This window comes from Hypanus sabinus, chromosome 10 (genome assembly GCF_030144855.1).
Source record: "Hypanus sabinus isolate sHypSab1 chromosome 10, sHypSab1.hap1, whole genome shotgun sequence".
Taxonomy (NCBI): domain Eukaryota; kingdom Metazoa; phylum Chordata; class Chondrichthyes; order Myliobatiformes; family Dasyatidae; genus Hypanus; species Hypanus sabinus.
The window spans coordinates 64,428,768-64,453,489 of record NC_082715.1 but is presented as its reverse complement, the minus strand read 5'-3'; the positions used below and the strand labels follow the sequence as shown (position 1 = coordinate 64,453,489).

The 24,722-nt window shown below is 41.6% G+C and overlaps 1 protein-coding gene across 3 annotated transcripts in view; it reads right to left on the bottom strand.

The window, feature by feature from the left end:
- LOC132400715 (peroxidasin homolog) overlaps positions 1-24,722 on the bottom strand; it is a 243,350-nt gene that overhangs the window by 90,337 nt on the left and 128,291 nt on the right. For 2 of the 3 annotated variants that reach the window (XM_059981996.1, XM_059981994.1), the window contains exon 4: positions 1,909-1,980. The exons of the other annotated variant lie outside the window; for it this stretch is intronic. In XM_059981996.1, coding sequence (XP_059837979.1) covers positions 1,909-1,980 — 72 coding nt within the window. The remainder of the gene's footprint in view (positions 1-1,908; positions 1,981-24,722) is intronic. 3 annotated transcript variants of the gene reach the window in all.

Sequence of the window (24,722 nt, the reverse complement as noted above, 5' to 3'; positions counted from 1 at the left end):
TCCAGCAAAGACTCCAGCCCTGAAAACTAACCCTCAGGAACCGCAGAGTTCCCCAGTATTTTGTGCATGCTACTAAAGGCTTAAATGCTGTTTATTTAGATAATATACTACTTTTGAAGGCTTTTGTTGCAATCTGAGCAACTGTGGAATGCTGAAAGGCCCACAGTTTTATGCAGCTCATTCAGTCTGACATAGTGTTTATCTTTAGTGTTTCGTAAAGGCTTCGGCATTCTGTTTAAGTTTCTGGAAACTTTCACTGTGCCAGTAACAACACTGACAGCAATTACAAACTTAAGCTCATGAATTCCAGTTACTTCCAAGTTCGGCCATGTCTCAGGCTCATGGGTACAAAGCTTTCCCTAATAACAAAGTGCCTGTAGTGAGTAGCCATCTGCATTACACACACACACAAATAGCAGGTGCCTTTGAAACTCATCTTGTTCTGTTAAAAGCATGCTAATAACTAATCATTTATGCCATAGTGATGAATAGTTGTGAACGGGAAATAGATGCCACTTTGAGCTACAGCCGGAATGAGCTAATGCCATCACCCAAGTGTAGTTGTGCAAAGCGGTACCACAGTTGTATACATATATGTAACACAAGTTATAATTGGCAACTCTGTTATTACATGAGCCAGAGTTTTAGATTCATTCAGCTGAGATGTGGTTAATTTTTGCAATGACAAATACTGAAAATATATCCCGTTCAGAGAGAAGCTGCAGTAGACTCAAAACCAGAGGCCACCCCTACAGTCACTCAATTCTCCTTCAACTGAAAGCCACGAATCCATTAATAGAAAATACTGTAGGTAACTACTGTAAATGCATTCCATTGTGGAACTGAATTTAGGGTGTAGTCCTCTTTATCTATTCATCACACTTCTACTAAATTAACATCTTTCTGATTCTTCCCCTTGTTCATGTGATAATTAGTGTCAATTTCAACCACCATTCCTGATAACTTACCCAACTCGATTAGCTTACCACATAAATTCAGTGAAAGTATATTGAAACTTAACTGCTTTAAAAAAAATGCATATTCCTGCTGCATGTCAACTATTGAGCATTTGAATCAATTTGTCTTTAGTCAGTAACTCTAAGTTGCTGGCTTGGCTTTGATGAGGTATGGCATGAATACTTAGACCAAATGCCTCAAACTAAGTAGCATAATAATAGAACTATGTTACCTCTGAAGCACATGAGAAGTTTCAATTTAAATTGTGCACATAAATATAAAATAAAGATGCAGCAGAATAAAAAACAATTTGGGTATAAACTCTTAATTATAAAGCAGCATGGCGAAGAGGAAAAACAGATCAACACTACAACGTAATAGCTATATGATAAGTTTAATTCCCCACAGTAGTGCAGGTTTTAGCTCATGTAAACAAAATGCCATAAATCATATTTGTTAAATAATTAAAAATTGCATGGTTTAATGTATATGCAAAATCCTGAATTATTGGGTTGAAGCTATTAAAATTTTACATGCTTGGTAGAAAGATGCATAAATTGTTTCTTTAGGAAATGTAATAATTAATGCAAAATATATTCCAATATATGGAGTCAACTGAACATCTAATTTTTGACAAGAGCTAAGCATTTAAACAATGTTTAAATGATAATGTTTTCTCAGCAGTAAGTACATTTAGACAATTAAACAAGGCACTGAACAGTACTGCTGAACATACAGAACAAAAAACTACTGATTGCCCAGGCCTGCCTTCAGCCACATTTCCCACTTTCCTTTAATGGTGAATTGTTCACTTATGACATGCAAAGCATGCAAGCGTTCTCCAGATAACTAGCCAAAGAAACTTTACCGGCAAGCTGAGAAAATAGCCAAGCATCAGACACCAGATATATAATAAAACAGCAATGGAACACGAATAGCAAAGGCACTTACAGTTGTTCTAGAGAGACAAGTCCCTTAAATGCTTGCCTGTCAAGTGATTGGATTTCATTCTTGTACAAATAGCTGAAACAAGAAATAATCAGTAGTATTAGTGACTAGCCACCTAAAGCACTGAACAGGTATTTTGGGCATCTAAGCAGATGTTGTCTGTTGTTGGGTATGCCAAAGATTATATATTAATAGCCATATAAACAGGTGTTGAAATTTATACAAAAACAATTAGCTTCAAATAAATTATATTCAAAACTTCAGACAGTGGCCTCCAATCCGATTATGATATTCAACCAAGTAGATTAGAAGGCAAGACTTTAAATGATGAAATTCTTTGAGAAGTGACTTAAAATGCAGGAAATATGTAAGGCAGGCAGCAACTGGTGAAAAAATTAAAAAAAAGAATGGAGTAGGATTAAGCTATATGGCCTTAAACTTCCTTCATTCAAAAAGATGGAGGACGATATCTTACATCAACTCAAATTTCTCTCTGTTTTCATATTCTTTGATTCATCATGACAAAACAGTATTGAGCATATTGAAGAAGAAACTGGGGTTCCATGGAGAGTATTCTAATAATTCATAGCACATTTCACATTCTCTCATCTCCTTAATCAAATATCATGATCCTCTGCTCTAGAAGCAGTGGGAAAAATACCAAGTAGCTGAATTTCACCATTTTTAGAGCACAAAAACAAGGCTGGGGTGAGCATTAACAAGCAATCTGGTTCCCTGGGTTGTTCCTCCCTTCCTCCCAAATACGCCACTAAACCACCTCAAAAACTTGGAAAGTTGGTTTACAAAAAACATTAGGGTGGTTTACACAGAGAAACAACTGTTAAACAGGAACCGTGTGTTCACGCATGAAGCTTTACCTTCTGCAACACACTAATATTAAGGTGGATAAGACCATAAGACATGGGAGCAGAATTAGGCCATTTGGCCTATCAAATCAGCTCCACCAGTCAATCAGGCTGATCCTCCTTTCCCTCCTCAGCCCTAATCCCTAGCCCTCTCCCCATTACATTTGATGCTGTGTCCAATCAAGAACCTATCAAGTTCAGCCTTAAATACAGCCAACAACCTGGCCTCCACAGCTGCCTGTGGGAACAAATTTCACAAATTAACCACTATCTGGTTAAAGAAATTTCTCTGCATTTGTTTTAAATGGACTTCCCACTATCCTGAGGCTCTGCCCTCTTGTCCTAGAGTCTTCACACCATGGGAAACATCCTTTCCACATTTACTCTGTCTCGGCCTCTCAACATCTGAAAGATTTCAATGAGATTCCCTTCTCATCCTTCTAAATTCCAGCAAGTACAGACCCAGAGCCATCAAACATCCCTTTTATGAGAACCCTTTCATTCATGGAATTATCCTTGTAAACCTTCTCTCAACCCTCTTCAATGCCAGCACATCTTTTCTTAGATGTGGAGTCTGAAACTGTTCACAATACTCAAGCTTCAGCATCACATCCTTGCTCTTGTATTCTAGACCTCTTGAAATGAATACCAACGTTGCATTCACCTTCCTTACCACTGACTCTTCCTACAAGTTAACCTTTAGGGTGTTCTGTACAAGGACTTCCAAGACCCTTTGCAGCTTAGATTTTTGGATTTTCTCCCCGTTTAGAAAATACTTATTTATTTTCATTTCAAGACTATTTCTTCTGACCATGCATTTTCCAACATTGTATTTCATTTGCCACATTTCTGGCCATTCTCCTAATCTATCTAAGTCCTTCTGCAGCCTACCTGTTTTCTCAATCCTACCTGCCCCTCCACCAATCTTCATACCATCTGCAAACTTGACAACAAAGCCATCTACTCCATCATTTAAACCATTGATATACAACAGGCAAAGAAGCAGGCTCAAAACCAACCCCTGTGGAACACCGCTAGTCACTGGCAGCCAACCAGAAAAGGGTCCTTTTATTCCCACTTGCTGTCTACTACCAATCAGACAAAGTTCCTCATGGAGGCTTATCTGGAAGATTAAGATGCACTGGGTTTGTGCCAAATTGGCTGTACGGATTCAGAACTAGCATACGCATAGACAACCAGAGGGTAGGGGTTGAAGGGACTTATTCTAGCTGGAGGTCTGTAATTAGTGGTGTTCTGTAGAGATCTGTGCTGCCACCTCTGCTGTTTGTGTCGTGCATACGTGACCTGGATGAAAACGTAGACGGGTGGTTTGCGGATGATATCAAGATTGGTGGAGTTGTGGATAGTGTAGAAGACTGGCAAAGAAAACAGCATAATATTGCTCAGTTACAGAAGCCAGCAGAGAACTGTCAGATGGAGCTTAACCCATCATGTTAATCATGTGAGGTGTTCCACCTTGAGACGGCAATTGAAAGGAGACAGTACACCGTTAAGGACAAGATTCTCACAGTGTTGCAGAGCAGAGAGATCTTGGAATACAAGTTCAGAGCTTCTTGAAAGTGGCTGCACAGGTCAAAAAGGTGGTTAAGGCAGCTTAAGGAAATGTTGCAACTATATTAAAACTCATGAGGCCACACCTGGAGTATTGCATACAGTTCTGGTTGCCCCACTACACTATAGGAAGGATGTTGGGGCTCTGGAGAGGGTGCAGAAGAGGTTTATCAGGATGCTGCCTAGTTTAGAGGGCATGTGCTATCATGAGAGGCTAAATAAATTTAGGTTGTTTTCTCTGGAGACTACGGGGAGATCTGATAGAGGTTTATGAGAGGCATATATAGAATAGACCGAGAGTATTTGTTTTCCAGGTTGAAATGTTTACTACCAGAGGGAATACATTGAAGGTGAAGGGGGCAAGTTCAAGGGGGATGTGAGAGGAAAGTTCTTTTTTAAACTCAGAGTTGTAGATGCCAAGTGTGCACTGCCTTGTACGTTGGTAGAGGCAAACACACTAGGGGCTTTTAAGAGACATTTGGACAGGCACATCGATGTATAGAAGATGGAAGTTTGTAGGAGGGAGGGATAGTATTGGGTGTTTTTGATTTGCTTTTTAGTTGGTTTAGCACAAGATTGTGGACCGAATAGCTTGTGCCTGTGCTGTACTATTCTACCTTCGACTTCACTGGGCTCTATTGTAATGCTGCCTGAAAGACATTTGAAAACTTCAGAAGAACAATGCACATTTTGATTACCACAAAGGAGACTGAGCTAATAGTGACAAGAAGGACAACTGAGCAGTTTCAAAGTCCTTATGGGAGATACATGCCAGGGAGCTGCAGCAGGAAGTGCTTCATGCAAAGATTCCACTTCCAAATGAAATATCATTCATCAGAAAATAAAGCAAGCCATTAAAGCAACGGAGCAGGGAATCATTTAGACAAGTGTTACATTTAATTCTACTGGACTGTGAAGCTGCATGCAAGGGCAATTCATGTGTCATTTGGGCTCTGAGATGCCCTTATATTGCACATTACCAACACCTGACTTTTTCTGATAGTCTCCTCCCTGTATCCAGTTTGAGCCCTGATGTGCTGGAATTTTTGCTGCTTTCGTGATATAGATTGTGCAGCAAGCATGAAAATGTCTATGCCAGATGGCCCTATACCGATAAGAGTCAACAGTACCTCATCTACAATCTCTGGGCAGTATTTTGGGATGAGGAGCCAGGGTAGCGCAAGATACCCTTGGACCCCCGTAACCATTCAACTTGGGCAGTGCCTGAAGCTGAAAACTTCGGCACTCTGGACTCACTTAGGATGAAGGAATCATGTAAACTCTCTAGAAATAGGACATTTCCAAGGATTGAAACACCTCTTATGATACAGAGCCTCAATGATGAAAGGTGCCCTTGGAAAATGTCAGCTTTCAATGTTCAGCAGAAGGATTCAGAAAGGATCCAGAAAGGATCCAAGTCTTGAAATAAAGTAAACTCTGGGATCTGTCCATAACCTTTGCAGTAGCGATATTTACTAGTCTTTCACTAATTACAAGGCAAACTACATATGCTTCAGTTAACCTCAATTTCCAGCAGTCTATGCTCTATTATCAGGTTCATTCAACTGTACACATGTATACAGCAAAACAAAACCACGTTCCTCAGCAATCAATATTAGCAGATGATCAAAATTATTCTGCAGATAGTAAAGTGACTAATATGTCAATTTGAACAATATATTCCTTTGGAAAACAAAGCATTATTTTTCCAGTCTATTCTGATGTTATGATTATCTACGCCTCTGACAGATGGAAGGCTAGCTGCATGTGCCAGATTGATAGTATAAATATGTAAAACAAAGGTAGAGATGGGATATGGTGATGTAGTAAAATAAACCAGTTGCTACCATCTTCACTGATGCTTCAATACAACTCTCTGAAACAAAGTCAGCTCTGGGATCTGTCTATGAATATCCATAACCTTTACAGTAGCAATATTTATACTAGCCTTTCACCTACTAACAGGCAAACTACACATGCTTCAGTCAGCATCAATTTCCAGCACTCTGCCCTATTATCAGGTTCAAGTTCATTGCCAGTGAACTGTGCCCATGCCTACAGTTAAACAAAACTGCATTCCTCAGTGATCAAAGCGCCATCGTCACTTATGTTTTTTTTTATAGGTACTAGTACAGGTGAGGGTAAAAATTCCACAATAGAACTTATTTGCAGTTATTGATTCACATCAGACAAATGAGAAAATTGTTAAACCATCCAAGTCGTATCAGCAAAAAAAGGGAACTTATTAAAAATATACAGAGATAAAATTCCAAACAGAAAGGAACATGGCCTATAGACTAATACAACACATTTGAAATCTATTTACAAGGATGTAACAGTCTAGAGTCTGCATGATAGAAATGGTCATTCCAACCTACTTTAAACATACAGTGGATTCCAGTTAAAGGGGAAACATCACGACCAGTACATTTTTGACCAAATTGCTGCCCCAATTAGCTGAAGTTTCGCGAAAATAGTTAAAAAAGTATAAAAAAAGACAAACTACCATTTAACTAAGTAACAAATTATGTATTTAAATAGAATACAGTACAAAGTAGAGAGCTACCAATAGATCCTAATGGGAAATAACAGAGGAAGAGCTGTGTTCTTCTGGGTAACTGTAAATGAGTAAAGTTAGTGCAGACACCTAGCACAGGTAATGAACTGCCTCCATTGAACTTCCTGCATGAAGTAATGTTGAAATCCAATAATAATATTCCTGGCATCCCGTGTAGTCACTAGCCTAAGTTCAGATGTGTCATCTTCATTACTTTCCTTTGTCTTCATATTTCCCGCCTTCATGTTTTGATTCAATGCTTTCGGCGACTGCATCTTCCAAATCTTAATTTTCATTGTTACTTTCACTTAGATTGTTGATACCTTCAAATTGTTTGCAGTTCCTAACATGAAGAAGTCAAATTGTTTATTTTTCACTCCTGGCCATTTCTGACATCTCCATGCCTGAATAGTTGAAACTGCAGAGAACAAAAACAGTTCTGAATTAACTTACTGATTATTTCTCACCAACCATAAGTGATAAACCATACACCCTGTAAAAGGTTAACCCTTGCACTTACCTCCTTGGCTGTTGGAAGATGTCAGCAGATTTTCTTCAATTACTTTGTGAATGTAGTTCACCAACTTTCCACGGAACAACATCTTTAAATTTTATGATTCCCATATCCATTAGCTGCACCAAGTAGGTTGTACTGGCAGACAAAAATTTTACTTGGATATTTCTCACATATTCTAAATTAGGATGTGCTGCACAATTGTCAACAAGCGAAAAAAACTTTTGTTAATGTCTGCTGCAGCTCAATATCCCAAATCATCAGCCATTTCTTAAAAAAAAATTCGGAAGTCATCCATGCATTCTTATCGGCATTGGTGAACTATTCGTTCTTAGCTCCTTAAGGCATCAATGCTAAATGCCTTTCCTAATAAGGAACAATTTCTTTTTATTAGTTCTTGACATATTTAACAACACAATTCTATGATCCTTTGCTTTCTTTGAACCTGATCGTGTTGCATGACTAGCAAAAGAACCATCCTGCGGTGGCGTGATAAAAAATGACCTATTTCATCAGCACTATAGGTATCATCTGCACAAATTGTTTGAAGCCATTTGGAGAGCTTTGGAGATTTCCACATTTCTGCACTTGGAGCATCAGCACCACCCTTCGCACAATGTACTTTCTTGAATTTAATGAGGTGCCTATATTACCACTGACACAACCATACGTTGCTTTAAAATTTTCATGACTCAGCTTTTCTAATAGAAGAGAGGGGTGTCTTAAGGCTGTGTCCTCTGGTCTTGAACTCTCCCACCATAGTAAACATCATAGAAACATAGAAAACCTACAGCACAATACAGACCTTTTGGCCTACAATGCTGTGCCAAACATATACTTACTTAAAAAATTACCTAGGGTTACCCATAGCCCTCTATTTTTCTGAGCTCCATGTACCCAAGAGTCTCTCAAAAGACCCTATTATATCCACTTCCACCCCCGTTGCTGGCAGCCCATCCACTCCCTGTGTAAAAATCGTACCCCTGACATCTCCTCTGTACTCATTTCCAAGCACCTTAAAACTATGCCCTCTCGTGTTAGCCATTTCAGTCCTGGGAAGTAGCTTCTGACTATCCACACAATTATCCTCTCCGCATCCACTCCATCAAGGCCTTTCAACATTCACTAAGTTTCAATTAGGCTACCTCTTGTTCTTCTGAATTCCAGTGAGCACAGTCCCACACACATCATTTATATAACAAGCCTTTCAATCCCAGAATAATTTTCGTGAACCTCCTTTGAACCCTCCCCAATGTAAGCACATCCTTTAAGGGGGACCACTTAGGTAAAGGGACCCAAATGAGGCCTCAGCAGTGGTTTATAAAGCCTTAATATCTCATCCTTGCTTTATATTCCAGTCCTCTTGAACTGAATGCTAACATCGCATTTGCTTTCCTCACCACTGACTCAACCTGCAAATGAACCTTCAGGGAATCTTCAACAAAGATTCCCAGGTCCCTTTGCACATCCAATTTTTGAATTTTCTCTCCATTTGGAAAATAGTCTACTCTTTGTATTTCTTTTATCAAAGTGCATGACCATACACTTCCCGATATTGTATTCCATTTGCCACTTCGTTGTCCATTCTCCTACTCTGTCTGAATATTTCTTGTAGCTTCTCTACTTCCTGAAAATTACCCACCCCTCTACCTATCTTCGGATTGTCCACAAATTTTACAACAAAGCCATCAATTCCATCATCCAAGGCAATGACAGAAAATAACATAAATGAAGCAATCCCAACAAAGACCCCTGTGGAACAGCCTATTTTAGAAAAGGCTTCCTCTATTCCTACTCTTTCTCTACCAACTGGCCACTGCATAATCCATGCTAGTATCTTCCCGGTAATATCATGGGCTCCTAGCTTGTTAGACAGCCTCATGTGTGGCACCTTGTCAAAGGCCTTCTGAAAATCCAAGTGAACAATGTCCACTGGATTCTCCTTTGCTGGAGGAACTCAGCAGACCAAGCAGCATCTATGGAAAGACATACAGTCAATATTTTGAACCAAGACTGTTGACTGTACCTTTTTCTATTGATGCTGCCTGGCCTGCTGAGTTCCTCCAGCAGTGTGTCTGTGGCTCGGCTTTCCATCATCTGCACATTTTCTCGTTTGTGATTGGGTTACTGATTCTCCTTTGTCTGCTTGTTACTTTGTTGAAAGAATTTCAACAGATTCATCCGGCAAGATTCTCCCTTCAGGAAACTATTTTGACTACGGCCTATTTTATCATGTGCCTCCAAGTACCCCGAGACCTCATCCTTAACAATTGAGTCCGACATCTTCCCAACCATTGATCTGAGACTAACTGATCTATAATTTTTACTTCTGTCTTTCTCCCTTCTTGAAGAGTAGAGTGACATTTACAATTTTCCGGTCTTCTGGAACTATTCCATAATCTAGTGATTCCTGAAAGATCACTACTAATGCCTCCACAATCTCTTCAGCCACCTCTCTAAGAACTCTAGAGCAAACACCATCTGGTCCAGGTGACTTTCTACTTCCAGTTTCCCAAGCATCTTCTGCCTAGTAATTGCAACTTCACACATATTTTGCCTCCTGACACTCTCGAGCTTGCAGTATACTGCTAGTGTGTTCCACAGTGACGAATGCAAAATACTTATTCAGAATACTTCTTCCTCTTTGGGATGTATATATTTGGTGCCTTCTGAATTGCTTCCAGAAATTCCAGGCATCGCTGCTCCGCTGTCATCCCTGCCAGTGTTCTTTTCCAATCAGTTTTTGCCAGCTCCTTTCTCATGCCTCTAATTCCCTTTACTCCTCTCCACAGCAATACTGATACATCTGACTTTAGCTTTTCCTTCTTAACTTTCTATCATATTATGATCACATTCCTTGCAGTGTTCTTTTACTTTAAAGTCTCTAATCAATTCCGGATTATTGCACAACACCCAATCAAAAAATAGCTGATTTCCTAGTGGGCTCAAGCATAAACTGCTCTTATAAAGCCCTCTCATTGGTGTTACAGAAACTCCCCCTCTTGGGATTCAGCACCAATCTGATTTTCCCAATCAACCTGCATATTGAGATCCCCCATGACTATTGTAACATTGCTCTTTTGACAGGCATTTTCTATCTCCTATTGTAATTTGTAGTTCACATCCTTACTATTGTTTGGGAGTCTGTATACAACTCCCATCAGGGTCTGCTTACCCTTGCAGTTCCTTAGCTCTATCCATAATGAATCAAAACTTTCTGACCCTTTGTCATCTCTTTCGAATGATTTGATTTAATTTTATTTTACCAACAGAGCCACACCACCCCCTCTGCCTACCTATCTATCTTTTCCATACAATTTATTTCCTTGGACATTAAGCTTCCAGCCATAATCTTTCAGCCATGATTCAGTGATGCCCACAGCATCATACATGTCAATCTGTAACTGTCCGATATTCAGTAGTCTTATTCTGTATATTGCACACATTCAAATATAATATATTCACTTCTGCATTCAACCTTTTTGATTTCGTCCACTTCTGCATTGCAACTCATCCTGTTGACTGAAATTTTGCCCTATCATCAGCCTCTCCTTACTAGGAGTGTCGTTACACATGGCCTCTGCTTGTAAACCAACTACCTCATCCTCAGCACTATCACTCCAGTTCCTCTTCCCTTACCAAATTAGTTTAAACCCTTCTGAACAGCTCTAGAAAACTTGCCTGCAAGGATATTGGTCCCTCTCTGATTCAGGTGTAACCTGTCCCTTCTGTACAGGTCATACATTCCCCAGTGATCCATAAATCTGAACCCTTGCCCCTTGCACCAGTTCCTCAGCCACATTCACCTGCCAGATCATCCTATTCTTACCCTCAATGGCACATGGCACTGGCAGCAATCCAGAGATTACTACCCTAGAGGTCCTGTTTCTCAGCTTTCTACCTAGCTCCCCAAAATTTCTCTTCAGGACCTCCTTAGTTTTTCTAGCTATGTTGTTGATGCCGAAATGCGCCAAGACTTTTGTCTACTCTCCCTCCCCCTTGAGAATGACACAGATCCAATCTGAGCCATCCCTGACCCTGGCACCTGGGAGACAATGTACCATCCAGGTGACTATTGCATCCACAGATTCTCGTACCTGTCCTCCGACTATCAAATCTCCTACCATCACTGCAGTTCTCTTCATCTCTCTGCTCTCAGAGCCACAGCACTGGACGGCCACTCAGTGGCTGGTTGCAGTTCTACTCCAACAATGATATTCAACATTGATGTTCGGCGATCTCTCCCTCCTCTTCTCCTGTTTCTTCTTCCTCCCCAGGCATTCACTCCCTCCTTCTCTAAGGTCTATTTCTCCATTTCCTCATGTTATTTGTAAAAAAAAATGCAACAACAAATTTAGTCAGGGAGATCTGGGTCTTGAACAGAAGATTTAGAAATTTAACTATGAATGGATGGGAAATGTGTAGGCAGTGTTATACATCACAGTAGCTTCTGACCATTTGGAGGCTCTTTACCTCCAGCTGTGGAGAGAGCCCTGTAGCAGCAAAGTAACAGGTTTCCCAAAGTTCAGTAGCTCTTTGAGCTTTTATTTCAAAGAGCACTGTTTTCAGAGTTTTCATTGCTCTTTGTTTGGCTGCACAAGTTACCAATGCTACCATTAACCCTGCTCATAGCACAAGGTCATAGATGGCTGAAGCAAGTGTTATCAAATACCTTTCACTTTTAAAAAGTCTACTGGAAAGAGTATATTGCTTGCCCTCACTGAGTAAATACTGCATCCATAGAACCTTTCTACTCCCACAAGTTGGGAAATGCCTCCAAATCTTTTCACATGCATCACATATAAATAAAACACAAAGTGGTTTGTGACTGCTTGTGCTAAGTGTAGAATTGAGCTGTTCAGTTCTACTACTACATAAACAGAATGCAAATTAGACGAGTTACAATATTGAGTGGTAAATAGAGCTGGTCAGAGATGATCTTAAATGCTCTGTCAGCTTTCTGCAATCCCAGCGACAACCAAAACCAACTCCCCACTTTCAGTATTTTCTTCCATGACAGTATACAGGTGGCCATTTTACTATTAACACTCAATGCACCCAGTTGTGGGCCAACATTGGAGCAGGGAGAAAGTTCATCAGCGTAGGATAATCCTCTTCTCCAAATAAGCTGTGCAGCTGGATGATATCAGCAAGAGGTGGCTAAAGGTGACGGATAATCATTATATGAAAGGGGCTATGGCAGCAACAAAACAAAAATGTACACATGGTAGGACTTCCTCAGGAAAACAGAATAATACCAAGAGGTCCAAAGATCTGAATTTACTCAGACGGAAAGGGTCTTAAGAAGTGAGGCAAAGAGGCATCAACTTCATGGACCCTGTACAGATAACAGAAAAGATGTTATTTGCTAACCTGAGGCAAACCATGATGGATAAATCCCGAGGGTCTGACAAGATGTTCCTTTGGGCCCTACAGGAGGCAAGTGCAGAAATTACCAGGACCCTAGCAGAGATATTGAATCATCCTTAGCAACAGGAGAGGTACCAGAGGATTGGAAGATAGCCAGTGTTGTTGCTCTTTTTAAAAAGGCACTAAACATAAAGCAGGCTGGTGAGTCTGACATCAGTTGTGGGAAAGTTATTGGAAGATATGCTAAGGAACCAGATATAAGTATTTGAATAGACATAGACTGATTAACGATAGTCAGCATTGCTTCAAACATAGTAGGCCAAGTCTAACCAATGTTATACAGTCTTTTGAGGAAGTTACCAGGCAAGTAGATGAAGGAAAGACAGTGGATGTTGTCTACATGGATTTTACTAAGGCATTTGACAAGGTCCCATATGGGAGGTTGGTCAAGAAGGTTCAGTTGGTCAGCATTCAGGATGAGACAGTAAATTGGATTAGACATTGGCTTTGTGGGCAAAGCCAAACAGTGGTAATAGATGGTTGCCTCTCTGACTAGAGGCCTGTGACTAGTGGAGTGCCGCAGCGATCAGTGCCATGTTCTTTGCTGTTAGTCACCCATATCAGCGATCTGGATGATAACGTGGTTAATTGGATCAGCAAATTTGATTGTGGGTGTAGTGGACAGTGAGAAAGACTGTCATGACCCATGGAGGGATTTGCATCTGCTGGGAAAATGGGCTGGAAAATGGCAGATGGAATTTAATGCAGATAAGTGAGAGGTACTGCACTTTGGTAGGGCATGAAGGAGTGTGGTCGAACAAAGGAGTCTGGGAATACAGGCCTGTAATTTGCTGAAAGTGGTGTCATAGGTATATATGGTGTAAAGAAAGCTCTTGCCACACTGGCCTCCATAAATAAATGCACTGAGTGCAGGAGATGGGATGTTACGTTGAAGTTGTACAAGATGTTGGTGAGGCCCAACTTGGAGTGGCTTTGATTGGCATTCATCTGTCTTGAAGGGCAGGGCAATGGGTGATGATCATCATCACAGGCCTGGGTTGATGGTATGGATATCCTGAGATGCCCAGTCATCAAGATCCCCCTCTCAGCCTCACCGGTGCAGTCCAAAGGAAAGCTTATGAAGCAATATGTTTGGCACCAGCCTGGCTGCAGGAGCTGCTGGGAGGATGTACAATGACGTCCAGGCGCCTTAGGGTCTTCACTCTGGATCTGCTCTCTGGGTTTACTTCCGTAGTTTTCATCTCTCCTGAAGTTGACCACAAGGCACTGGGCTATTTACCCATAGCTAGGGTAGTGTGTTCAGTTTTGGTCACTTACCTACAGGAAAGATGTAGCAAGACTGAAAGAGTACTGAGAAAATTCACAAGGATGTTGCTGGGTCTGGAGGACCTGAGCTAAAAGGAAAGATTGAATAGGTTAGAACTTTATTCTTCAGAACATAGAAGACTGAGAGGATATTTGATAGAGGCATACAAAAGTATACTGCAGATAGGGTAAATGCAAACAGGCTTTTTCTACTGAGGTTGGGTGGGACTACAACCAGACTTAAGTGTGAAAGGTGAAAAGTTTAAGAGGTACATGAAGGAAAACGTCTTCACTAAGAGGTTCATCCGAGTATGGAATGAGCTGCCTGCACAACTGGTCCATGATGGCAATGCTTAAGATAAATTTGGATAGGTATATGGATAGTTGGGATATGGTCCCACTGCAGGTCGATGTGAGTAGGCAGTTTAAATAGTTTTGGCATGGACTAGAGGAGCTGAAGGGCCTATCTCGGTGTTGTACTTCTCTATGATTTGCCGAAATTGAGGATCCAGCAAGTTGTATCTAATGAAATTGACATTGTGCTGGAGTTGTTACCAGTGTTAGTAGTTTAACAAAACAGTGACAAAACTGAAGAAACAGAGTACTTTGGAATAGACAAAGAGGGAGAAAAGAGAGACAAAGAAACTAGGAAAACAGCAACTGAAACAAAATAATCAAAAGAAAGAGGGATGAGAGCTTCAGGTATGTAGATACAGATGAATGAAGTGGGAAGAGGCACAATAATAATGAGACAACTAGGAATCTGAGTCAGGGTCAAAAGCAAGATATAAAAATGTTACCACCTGCTTAAATAAGGAAATGAACAGGATGAGAATGCATTGATTTACAAAACTGGAAGGAAATGGAATTGGCAAAAGAATCTGTAACAGAAAAAAAATGGAGCAACAAAGATGAAAATAAAACTGGAATAAAGCATGCAGAATACTGACTGGGAACTTTGTTATTTCGTATGGCAGATGTTTTTCTATTCACACTTCTGTTTGTTGTCAAGCCACTCCTCCAGCTCGTGGCCCCATCGATGGACTGTGGCAAAGCCATCTCCAACCTTGGTCAGAGGACGTGTTTGGACTAGATGGAGGACATCCTGGGTTGGGGCACCACAGGGGAAGCTGGGGTTTGTCAGGTATCCCATCAGTGTAGAGTTTGTGAAGCTTTGGCATGTCGACTTCAGAGTCTATTTGCGGTTGTCCAGTTTTTTTCCTGGTAGCTCTAGTAAAGCCCAGGCGGAGAGAGATGGGGTTGTTGATCAGGTCTCTGTGGGGCGGGGGGGGGGGTGGTGTTAGTGTGCCAGTAATGGCACCATTTAATGTGTTCATCACAGGAGTCAAAGTTTTTCAAGGTGTAGAAAAAATTTCGGGATTTGAGTCAGGAAGTTGGAGAAGCATTTTCTTTGACTTTACGCTCTGCAATTTGCTGGGCGTATTTTGGATACACTTGTAGAACTTAGCTGATGCTGCTCGTCTATAACGCTCAGTGTTGAGAGCCAATGGATAGGTGTCGATTTTGGGGCTCCTGAGATTATACTCATCGGAGTATTGATGATGTTTGTGTGAGCACTACTCTCCCAGTTGAGTGCGTGTGCAATGTTCGGCAAATGAGAAACAGTGCTAGGCTGGATGTTCTTAGGAATAACTGGTTAGTACCCTATTTGGTTCCTGCTATCTTCTTTATCATGGCCATTCTGGATTTTAGTTTCTTTTCAATATTTTGAAGGTGAGTCTTGTATGAGAGAGTTCAATCTAGTGTGACTCTTGAGTACTTTGAGTGGATTGTTGGGTACATTGAAATTTGGTTAGGCGGTTGTCCAGATGAAATATGGAAGTTACCGTTTTGTTGACATTCATATTTAGAGTAGCAGTCAGATAGGAAGTTGATATCTTGGGCAAGGTTCCCCAATGGATTTGACATTGCTTGATTGGAAGGCTATGGCCCAGTCATCAGCATAACCAAATGCAGCAGATTTGGTTTCAAGGAGGTTACGGAGGTACAGATTGAACAAGGTTGGAGCGGGAAATGATCCTTGGTAATGCCATTGTGGAACTTCATAATGCAACTGGTGTCACTTCCTAGGCAGATGCAGGAGGAATGAGTGCCTGTCATTCTGTGGAGGAGATACAAGATATTTTTTACTTGGGATGATTCAAACTAGTTTTAACATCATGCCTTGGTTCCAAATGCAGCAGATAAATTGATAAAAGTTGCTCTGGTGTTCTGGCTTTCTTTCTGAGTTCAAAGCCTACTTTGACGTGAGTGTGACAACTTATTCACTGGTATTGTGGTGTTGTCTGAAGCTGGCTTGTTCAATCAGATCTATGAGAAGTAAGGATCTATCAGAAGTAATATTCTCGATAAAATAATATGTTCACGTTTGTAGGTAAAGCAGTGGAGAGAAGTTGGGCAGTAGCTTGCTGGATCATCTGAAGCACTCCTGGTTCAGGTTTCACAATGACTTTGGCACATTTCCAAGTGTTGGGGTGTTTTCCTTTTATTATGACAGCGGTGAAAGCACTAGTCAGCCATTTGATACCCTCCTCTCCGAGATGTTTCAGCATTTCTGAATAGATATTGTCAATGCCAGTGGCTTTTGCTAATTTAGTGCTTCACAAGGCAGAATTTACATTGGTGTAATTGGAAATGTATGTGTACCATCATCTTCTGGTGCATTATTGTATTGGGAATTTAATTTTCCATTACTCTTCCTCCGGAAGACTTGAGTATTAACCTAACTGGAAGAGTGTGAAACTACTGAATGAGAGAATTGACCAGTCAATTAGAGGAAACTGTATCATGACGGAGAGTGAAAAGTACACTGCACCTGAAGATTATATGATATAAAATGATAATGGAACGGTGTCCCCTGGCGCACTGTGGGATGCTGCAAAAGCTGTTATTAGGGGTAAACTCATAAAGTGGTCAGCTCAGAAGGAAAAGGAAAAAGAGAAACAAATAAGGATCTTATTGAAAACTTACAATTTTTGGAGAGTAAGCATATGGAGTATAAAGATAGCAATGTCGTGAATCAAATTTTGGATACAAAATGAAATCTAAATAATATTTTTGAAAGTGAAGTTGAGAAGAGAGCTAAGTTTGTTAAACAAAATTTCTATGAGAATGGTCCCAAATCTAAGAAATTACTCACATGGAGAATACATAAACAGTAGGCTGAGAAATCTATACATAGGGTGAAAGACCCCCAGACTAATAAGATGCTTCACAATTTGGAAGATATTCAAAAATCTTTTGAAATGTACTACACAATGTTATATGCTCAACCCAAAAGCTGCAGAGTGAGCAGACATATTTAATTTCTTAATGAACTTAGATTTATCATCTGTAGGAATGGAGCAAATTAAACTAATAATTCAGGAGATAACAGAAAAAGAAATAGGTAAGGTTATATCAGCATTAAAAACAAATAAAATCTCAGGTGCTGATGGTTATCCAGTGGAATGGTACAAAACTTTCAGAGAGATAATAATATCAATACTTAAGAAATGTTTTAATTATGTTCTTGGAGGAAGGGAGACAACGTTGTCCTGGAATCAAGCAATAATTTCACTAGTTCCTAAAAGAGTAAGGATCAGACTGAATGCATTTCCTATAGGCTCATATCTGTTCTAAACACAGCTTATAGATTATTTGCATCAATATTAGCAAAAAGATTGGAAAATATAATTCCAGATCTAATTGACAGATCAAACAGGTTTTGTAAAAAGTAGGCAAACCCAGGACAATGTGAGAAGAGCCCTTCATCTCACTGACCAAAAATAACCTGGAATCTGTAGTTATTAGACGATGCTGAAAAGGCCTTTGACTCGGTACGATGGGAACATCTCTACATGGTACTTAAGTGGTTTGGCTTTAATAATCAGGTAGTTAGATGTTTGTAATCTTTATATTCTTCTCCTACAGCCAGAATTAAAATAAATGGGAATTTATCTAAAACAAATGTAACCCCCTGGGTCGCCTCAGGCTCGCTCAGCTCGTTCTTGTCTAGGGGGAGCAGCCTTCAGCCCCGCCAAACTGGGTAATCAGCTGGTGTGGATGCTGTGTGATGTCCCCGCCTCACCCAAAAACAGACAGTACACCATATGCGATTAAATGAGTACAATTTATAAAGGTTACTATAACTAAGTGATTAATAACGATACAGTATATATGAAGAGAAAATTAAAGAAAAGGCGCCAAACTTATCAAAGTCCAAACCACTTCGTGCACAGCCGTTGGAGCTCAATTTCTGAAGTCTTCTGGCCACCATTCGATCCCCTCCGAACTCCTCGACTCGCAGCTCAGGACCCTCCGAGTGGTCAACCAAGCACATCTAGCTTCATCCCCCCACCCTCCTCGGAGAATCTCCCGGCCTCGGACCCCCCTTTGGGGTCCGATCCTCGCCCAGCTTAGAGCATTGCATCCTCTCTCTCGACCCCCTCGATCCGCCCAAAAGCCCGTCAACAAAAGCTTACAGACTCGGAAGAAAGAACATTAATCCCCATTTGGTTTACAAAGGAATACCATTCTCGTTATCAGTAAATTAGCATTCCTGCTAGTTAACAAAAAAGAAGAAACCCTCTTTACACTCTCCCTCCACCAAATAAAAGTCATGACCTCATGACTACTAAATAACTCGCCACCTTTCCTGCCAACACACCGTAACCCAAGCACAAACAGTGACATCTCCTCCCCACACAGTAACCCTCACGCCCTGTTCCTCAGGCGCTACTTAGGCCAACTATCTGGGAGTTCTCTAACCCTTCTGAGGCCTCCGTACCCCCTCACCTAAACCCTTCAGGCTCGGACACAACTAGGGATACCTTGGGCCCACTACCAACTCCTCTCTCAACCTCTCACTCATGCCCCACACTGCACACAGCTAACCCTCCCTGCTACACCTGACTCAATGGGAGAAGGGCCAAAGGTCTCTTCCTCAATCGAGGGAAAGTCAGCAAAAGGCAGCATGTACCACACATCCAGCACATCATCCATCGAATCTGTATTCTTCCTCATTCCTGTGATCGGTAGCTGCTGTTTGATCTTCTCCAAACGGAGACACGTGGCCTGCACTGCTCCCGCAGTCTCTTCAGCCTCCTGTTCAGTATTCACTGCACTTCTCTCCCGCTTTTTCTTCCTCATGACTTCTTCCAGATCAACTTTCAGGTTTTGCACTTCATTTGAACTGTCGATGGTCATCTTCAGGTTCCCTTCAAGCTTCCGCTTCTCTCTGCTGAGATTCGTCTGTAATTTCTTCACCTCCGCAAACTCCCCTCTCCGGGTTCTCAGTTTGCTATTACCCTCAGTCAGACAACTTTCTTCATTCTCTCCAACTTGTAAGTCTTCCAACTGGTTCCAGATCGCTTTCTCCAGTCTCTCCGTCTTCATTTCAAACTTGATTCCGTAGAGACAGTCACTCACGAGCTGCGACCTTCGCCAGCCCTGGCACGTGTCCCGAAAACACTTTAACTCGGTAGTTCTCAGCTGCTCCTGCAACGACCTCACTTCATATTCTCCTGAGGCAAATCCAAACACCAAGAGATCATCCACATACACCAAAACTCCAAACGCCTCCACATCCCCTATGGTCTTCCACCTGCCCAGCAGGAAGGTTGCAAGGGCTCCAGATATGCCCTGTGGCATCTTTTCGGACCCGAAGACTCCGAGGGAATTTATAACGGCCGACTTCTCCTTGTTGGCCCCACTCATCGGGATCTGGAAACATCCACTCCTCAGATCCAGCACATTAAACCACATCGCACCATTCAGACAGGCCATCGCCTCTCCGGCCCTTAGGGCCATATTCTGGTCACTGACAGTGCGCCTCTTCAACGCAATATAATCCATACACACGCTGCCTACATCTTCCACGGCTGTAGGGGCCAGTCGCCGCAACCTCTCTCTCTCCGAGGTGTCTTCAGCAGTCAACTCCCCTCCCTTGTGGTGTTTCGCAGCGTCCACGAAGAGGGTCTCACCCTCAGATACTTCCCCCAGGCCGTACCACCACTGGCTCTCGTTTGAATTCGGTATCAGCCCAATGCTGCTACACACGTCCGCACAAGCAGCTCGAAACCCTGGGTGCATCGACAATGCCTCCAAACAGCGCTCACCCGCCTCCTCCGGGCAGGCTCCCAAGCGCACCAGCAGGATTTTGGTTCTCTCTAGAACAGAAACGCTGCCCGTCTCAACAGGGTCCGGACACATCAGCATTAACGATTCATGAACCTGTCTCCTCCACATTTGCCTCTAAGAACTCCATTTTCACTGACCAACAACCGTTGTCTGGATAATCACCGGCACTGGTACCCCGAATCTCCAGTGTCCTCAATGTCGTCAAGGGTAAATGCTTCCAATAACGGTTATGAAACAAACTGTACAGCAACTTAACCGGCGCCCCGGTGCCGAGGATGGCTTTAACTTGACTTCCATCCATCCGTAACAACACCTGTGCGCATGGCCCCTCTAAGCCTTCCTTTCGGGAGTTCCTTGGTACATTGCTGGGAATGTGCTCCCCCAGAGACCCCAAGCCGTTCCCCCACTGGGCCTCCTCTAAGTTTCCCGACACCTCTCGAATCAACGGAATAACCGATCCCCTTGACAGATCCCCTTGGCACCACAAGCAATTTATCTGCCCCCCTAGGCAAAAAGGGATACCCTAAAAACTTCCCACCAATCTCCTGCCACGGATATGATAAGCCCCCTAGCTGCGGCATTTGACTTCCAGTCAAACCACACGCATTTTCCCACACTTTCCCAGAACTGGCAGCGGTCACTTCGAGGTAATTGCGCCCGACAGTTCTAACAAAGTCACCAGCCCATCTACTCAAACTTTCAACCCGTCCCTGTCGCTTTCCCTCAGCCAAGCACTGCCACTCACCCAACAACTGAGAGGTCCGCTCCGCCCACGCCTCCGCCCCTTTAGGGCTGGACATTATTCCAATAACCGGGCGGAGCCCACCACTGCTGAAACATCCCAACCTGTCACTCCTCACTCTCCAAACAGTACGGACAACCCATGGTCCCACCACCATTTCGTCAGCACTAGTTGGAACTCGAACAACGACCTCGAGGCTAACAACAGCAGCCACCCCACCCAACACACACGCAGCGATAACCAGCAATCACACACCCACAAAGGCACACCAGCTCTTCGCCGCAGACACAATTTAAAGAGGGTGATCACACAGCTTCCACAGAAATCAATCCCGGACGAGCACCCCACAATGTAACCCCCTGGGTCGCCTCAGGCTCGCTCAGCTCGTTCTTGTCTAGGGGGAGCAGCCTTCAGCCCCGCCAAACTGGGTAATCAGCTGGTGTGGATGCTGTGTGATGTCCCCGCCTCACCCAAAAACAGACAGTACACCATATGCGATTAAATGAGTACAATTTATAAAGGTTACTATAACTAAGTGATTAATAACGATACAGTATATATGAAGAGAAAATTAAAGAAAAGGCGCCAAACTTATCAAAGTCCAAACCACTTCGTGCACAGCCGTTGGAGCTCAATTTCTGAAGTCTTCTGGCCACCATTCGATCCCCTCCGAACTCCTCGACTCGCAGCTCAGGACCCTCCGAACTCCTCAGACTCTCCAAACAGCTCAGGACCCTCCGAGTGGTCAACCAAGCACATCTAGCTTCATCCCCCCCCCCCCCCCTCGGAGAATCTCCCAGCCTCGGACCCCCCTTTGGGGTCCGATCCTCGCCCAGCTTAGAGCATTGCGTCCTCTCTCTTGACCCCCTCGCGCCGATCTGCCCAAAAGCCCGTCAACAAAAGCTTACAGACTCAGAAGAAAGAACATTAATCTCCATTTGGTTTACAAAGGAATACCATTCTCGTTATCAGTAAATTAGCATTCCTGCTAGTTAACAAAAAAGAAGAAACCCTCTTTACACAATATTTCTTGAAAGGGGATGTCGACAAGGGTGCCCCCTAAGCCCCACACTTTTCGCTATTTTTATCGAGTCATTGGCCCAGGCAATTAGAGAGGACAAGATTATAAGAGGTGCACTGATCAGAGATACAGAATATAAGATTTGTCTGTATGTGGATGACATTCTCGTGACTCTTACCAGTCGCAATTCAGGTTTGCCTAAATTATTATCAGTGTTGAAAGAATTTGGTTCCTAATCTGGCTATAAATTAAATTTACAGAAAACCCAAATTTTAAATTTTAATTATGTAACACAAGAAAACACTTACAGAATGAGTAAATTCAAATAGAAAGGTAATATTATTAAATATCTAGGAGTGCAAATACCTGAAGACTCGTCTACGATCTACAAACATAATTATATTCCCATAACAGCTGGTATTAAGGTAGACTCAAATAGATGGTCATTGCTGCCAATGAATATGTTTAATTGAATAGAAGCCTCAAAGATGGACGTATTACCTAGATTGCTCTTTCTTTTTCAATCATTGCCTGTTGAAGTACCTTTTAAGCAATTTATTGAATGGAAAAGAATGATTTCAACATTTATTTGGGGAAAACAGAAACGAAGAATTAGATTTCTGACATTACAGCTGCCTAAGGATAAAGGAGGATTTGCTTTGAAGACTATCATAGAGCAGCACAGCTGTGCAGCCTGATCCGTTGCTGTGACCCTCATTGTGAGGCAAAGTAGAAAGACTTTGTTCTAAATCCAATAAATATCCCTCTTCAATCTTTACTGGGGGATAAAACGCTCCAAAAGAAGCATATAAATAAACTGACTAAGTGGATAACAGTCCTTCTAAACATCTGGTATAAAGAATTTAAAGACCCAAAATTTGAAAGAACTCTAACTGTAACTATGTTGGGTGTCACATGAAACAGAATTCCTTCCAGCACAATTGGACGGTAGATGTACACATTGAACAAGTAACGGAATCACTTCATACTGCATAATATCCTCCTTTTAGTCCTTTCAACAACTCACAGAAACGTATCACTTAGAGAAACAAGACTTCTTCAGATATCTTCAACTAAGACAATATTTTTATTAAAAATATTAAAACTATTGGAGAAGGGGTTAAGTCTGACTAATATATTCATTGATGTGTATAAAGGTAATATTAAAAAGAAACTGATAACCAGGATTTACTCGATTTTACAATCTACAGGGGTCTCTCCACAATGTATGTTAAATCAAAATGGGAGAAAGAAGCCAACATAAAATTGACACAAGATGTTCGGTTAAACACATGCAGAACACATTCGACTGCTTCAAGCTCAGGTCTGTGAAGGGAATTCACCTGGAAGAATACCTTAAGATTTTTCGTAATGCCGAAAATGAAGAAGTTACAAAGTAACAGTCCTGAACAAGGTCAATGTTGGAGAATGTTTTTTGGGAGTGTCCAAAGATTTTGTCTTATTCGTTAAGATGTGGTAACAGAGATAAGGTCAATAATCAGGCCAGAGATTAATTTTGACTTTAACGTTATTTATTTGGGTAATGTACCAAATGGGCTCAAAAAGCATGAAAGATATTTGTTACAAATACTACTAGCAGCCAGTAAGAAAGCGATTACCAGGAAATGGCTAAGCAAAGTGTCTCCTACAGTCCTGGAATGGATAGAAATAGCTCAAGAAATTTATGTTATGGAATGATTGACTTTCTCTCTGAGACAGGCCACTAAAAAATTTGAAAGATACTGGGAAAATTGGACATTTTATTTGAACCTGAAATGACTTCTTCACTGTACATCTATTTAGTTTGAAGAACTTTGTTTTATTTCTTCCTATGAGGGAACTTGCAGAATGGACTTTAAAGACATGGATCTTAAGGTCCCCTGAGACTATGCAGGACAATTATGGACATAAGAGTTTGATTAGCCTTGATACAGCTAAGTAATCCATTTCACTGTTCTTTTTTTCTATTATAAGATATGGATTCACTTCACCTATGCTGACCCTGTCTGTCTGTTTGTTCAATTATCTGCAAAATAATAAAATTAAAGTGTTAAAAAAAGAAAAGTACACTGCACCACCAACACACAATATGCTGGAAGAACTCAGAGGATTAGGCAGCATCTATGGGGAGAAAATGACAGTTGACAGCTTAACTCTATATTCTTCATCTGGACTGAAAGAACGAGAGTAGATATCCAATTAAAAAAGGTGGGGGAGATAGGGTGGTGCAAGATTACTATCAGGCAGAAGCCTGAAGTCAATACTACTAGGTTCAAGAACAGCTACTTCATTTCAACCATTTGGGTCTTGAGTCCACCTGCAAAACCCAAATCACCTAAAACCCAATCAGTATTATAGTTTGGCAAGTCTGCGCCAACAATAAACATAGCTCTAAAATGGCATTGTATTTTGGTCTATATTTTTTTCCTGTATAAATTGTGTATAACTTGGGTTTTTCTTGTGAATGCTGCTTATTTTTAAGATGTGCTTGTGATGCTGTTGCAAGTACATTCTTCATTACACATGTGGCTACAGGTACTTGTGAATAAACAGAAGATTGACTGGTAGGTGGTGAGGCAATAGGCAGATGAGGGAGGGGTAGTGTGGGAATGAGATAAGAAGCTGAGAGGTGATTGGTGGAAGTGGCAAATGATTAAATTAGATGGAATCTGATAGGAGAGGACAGAGTAACATGGAATAAAAGAAAT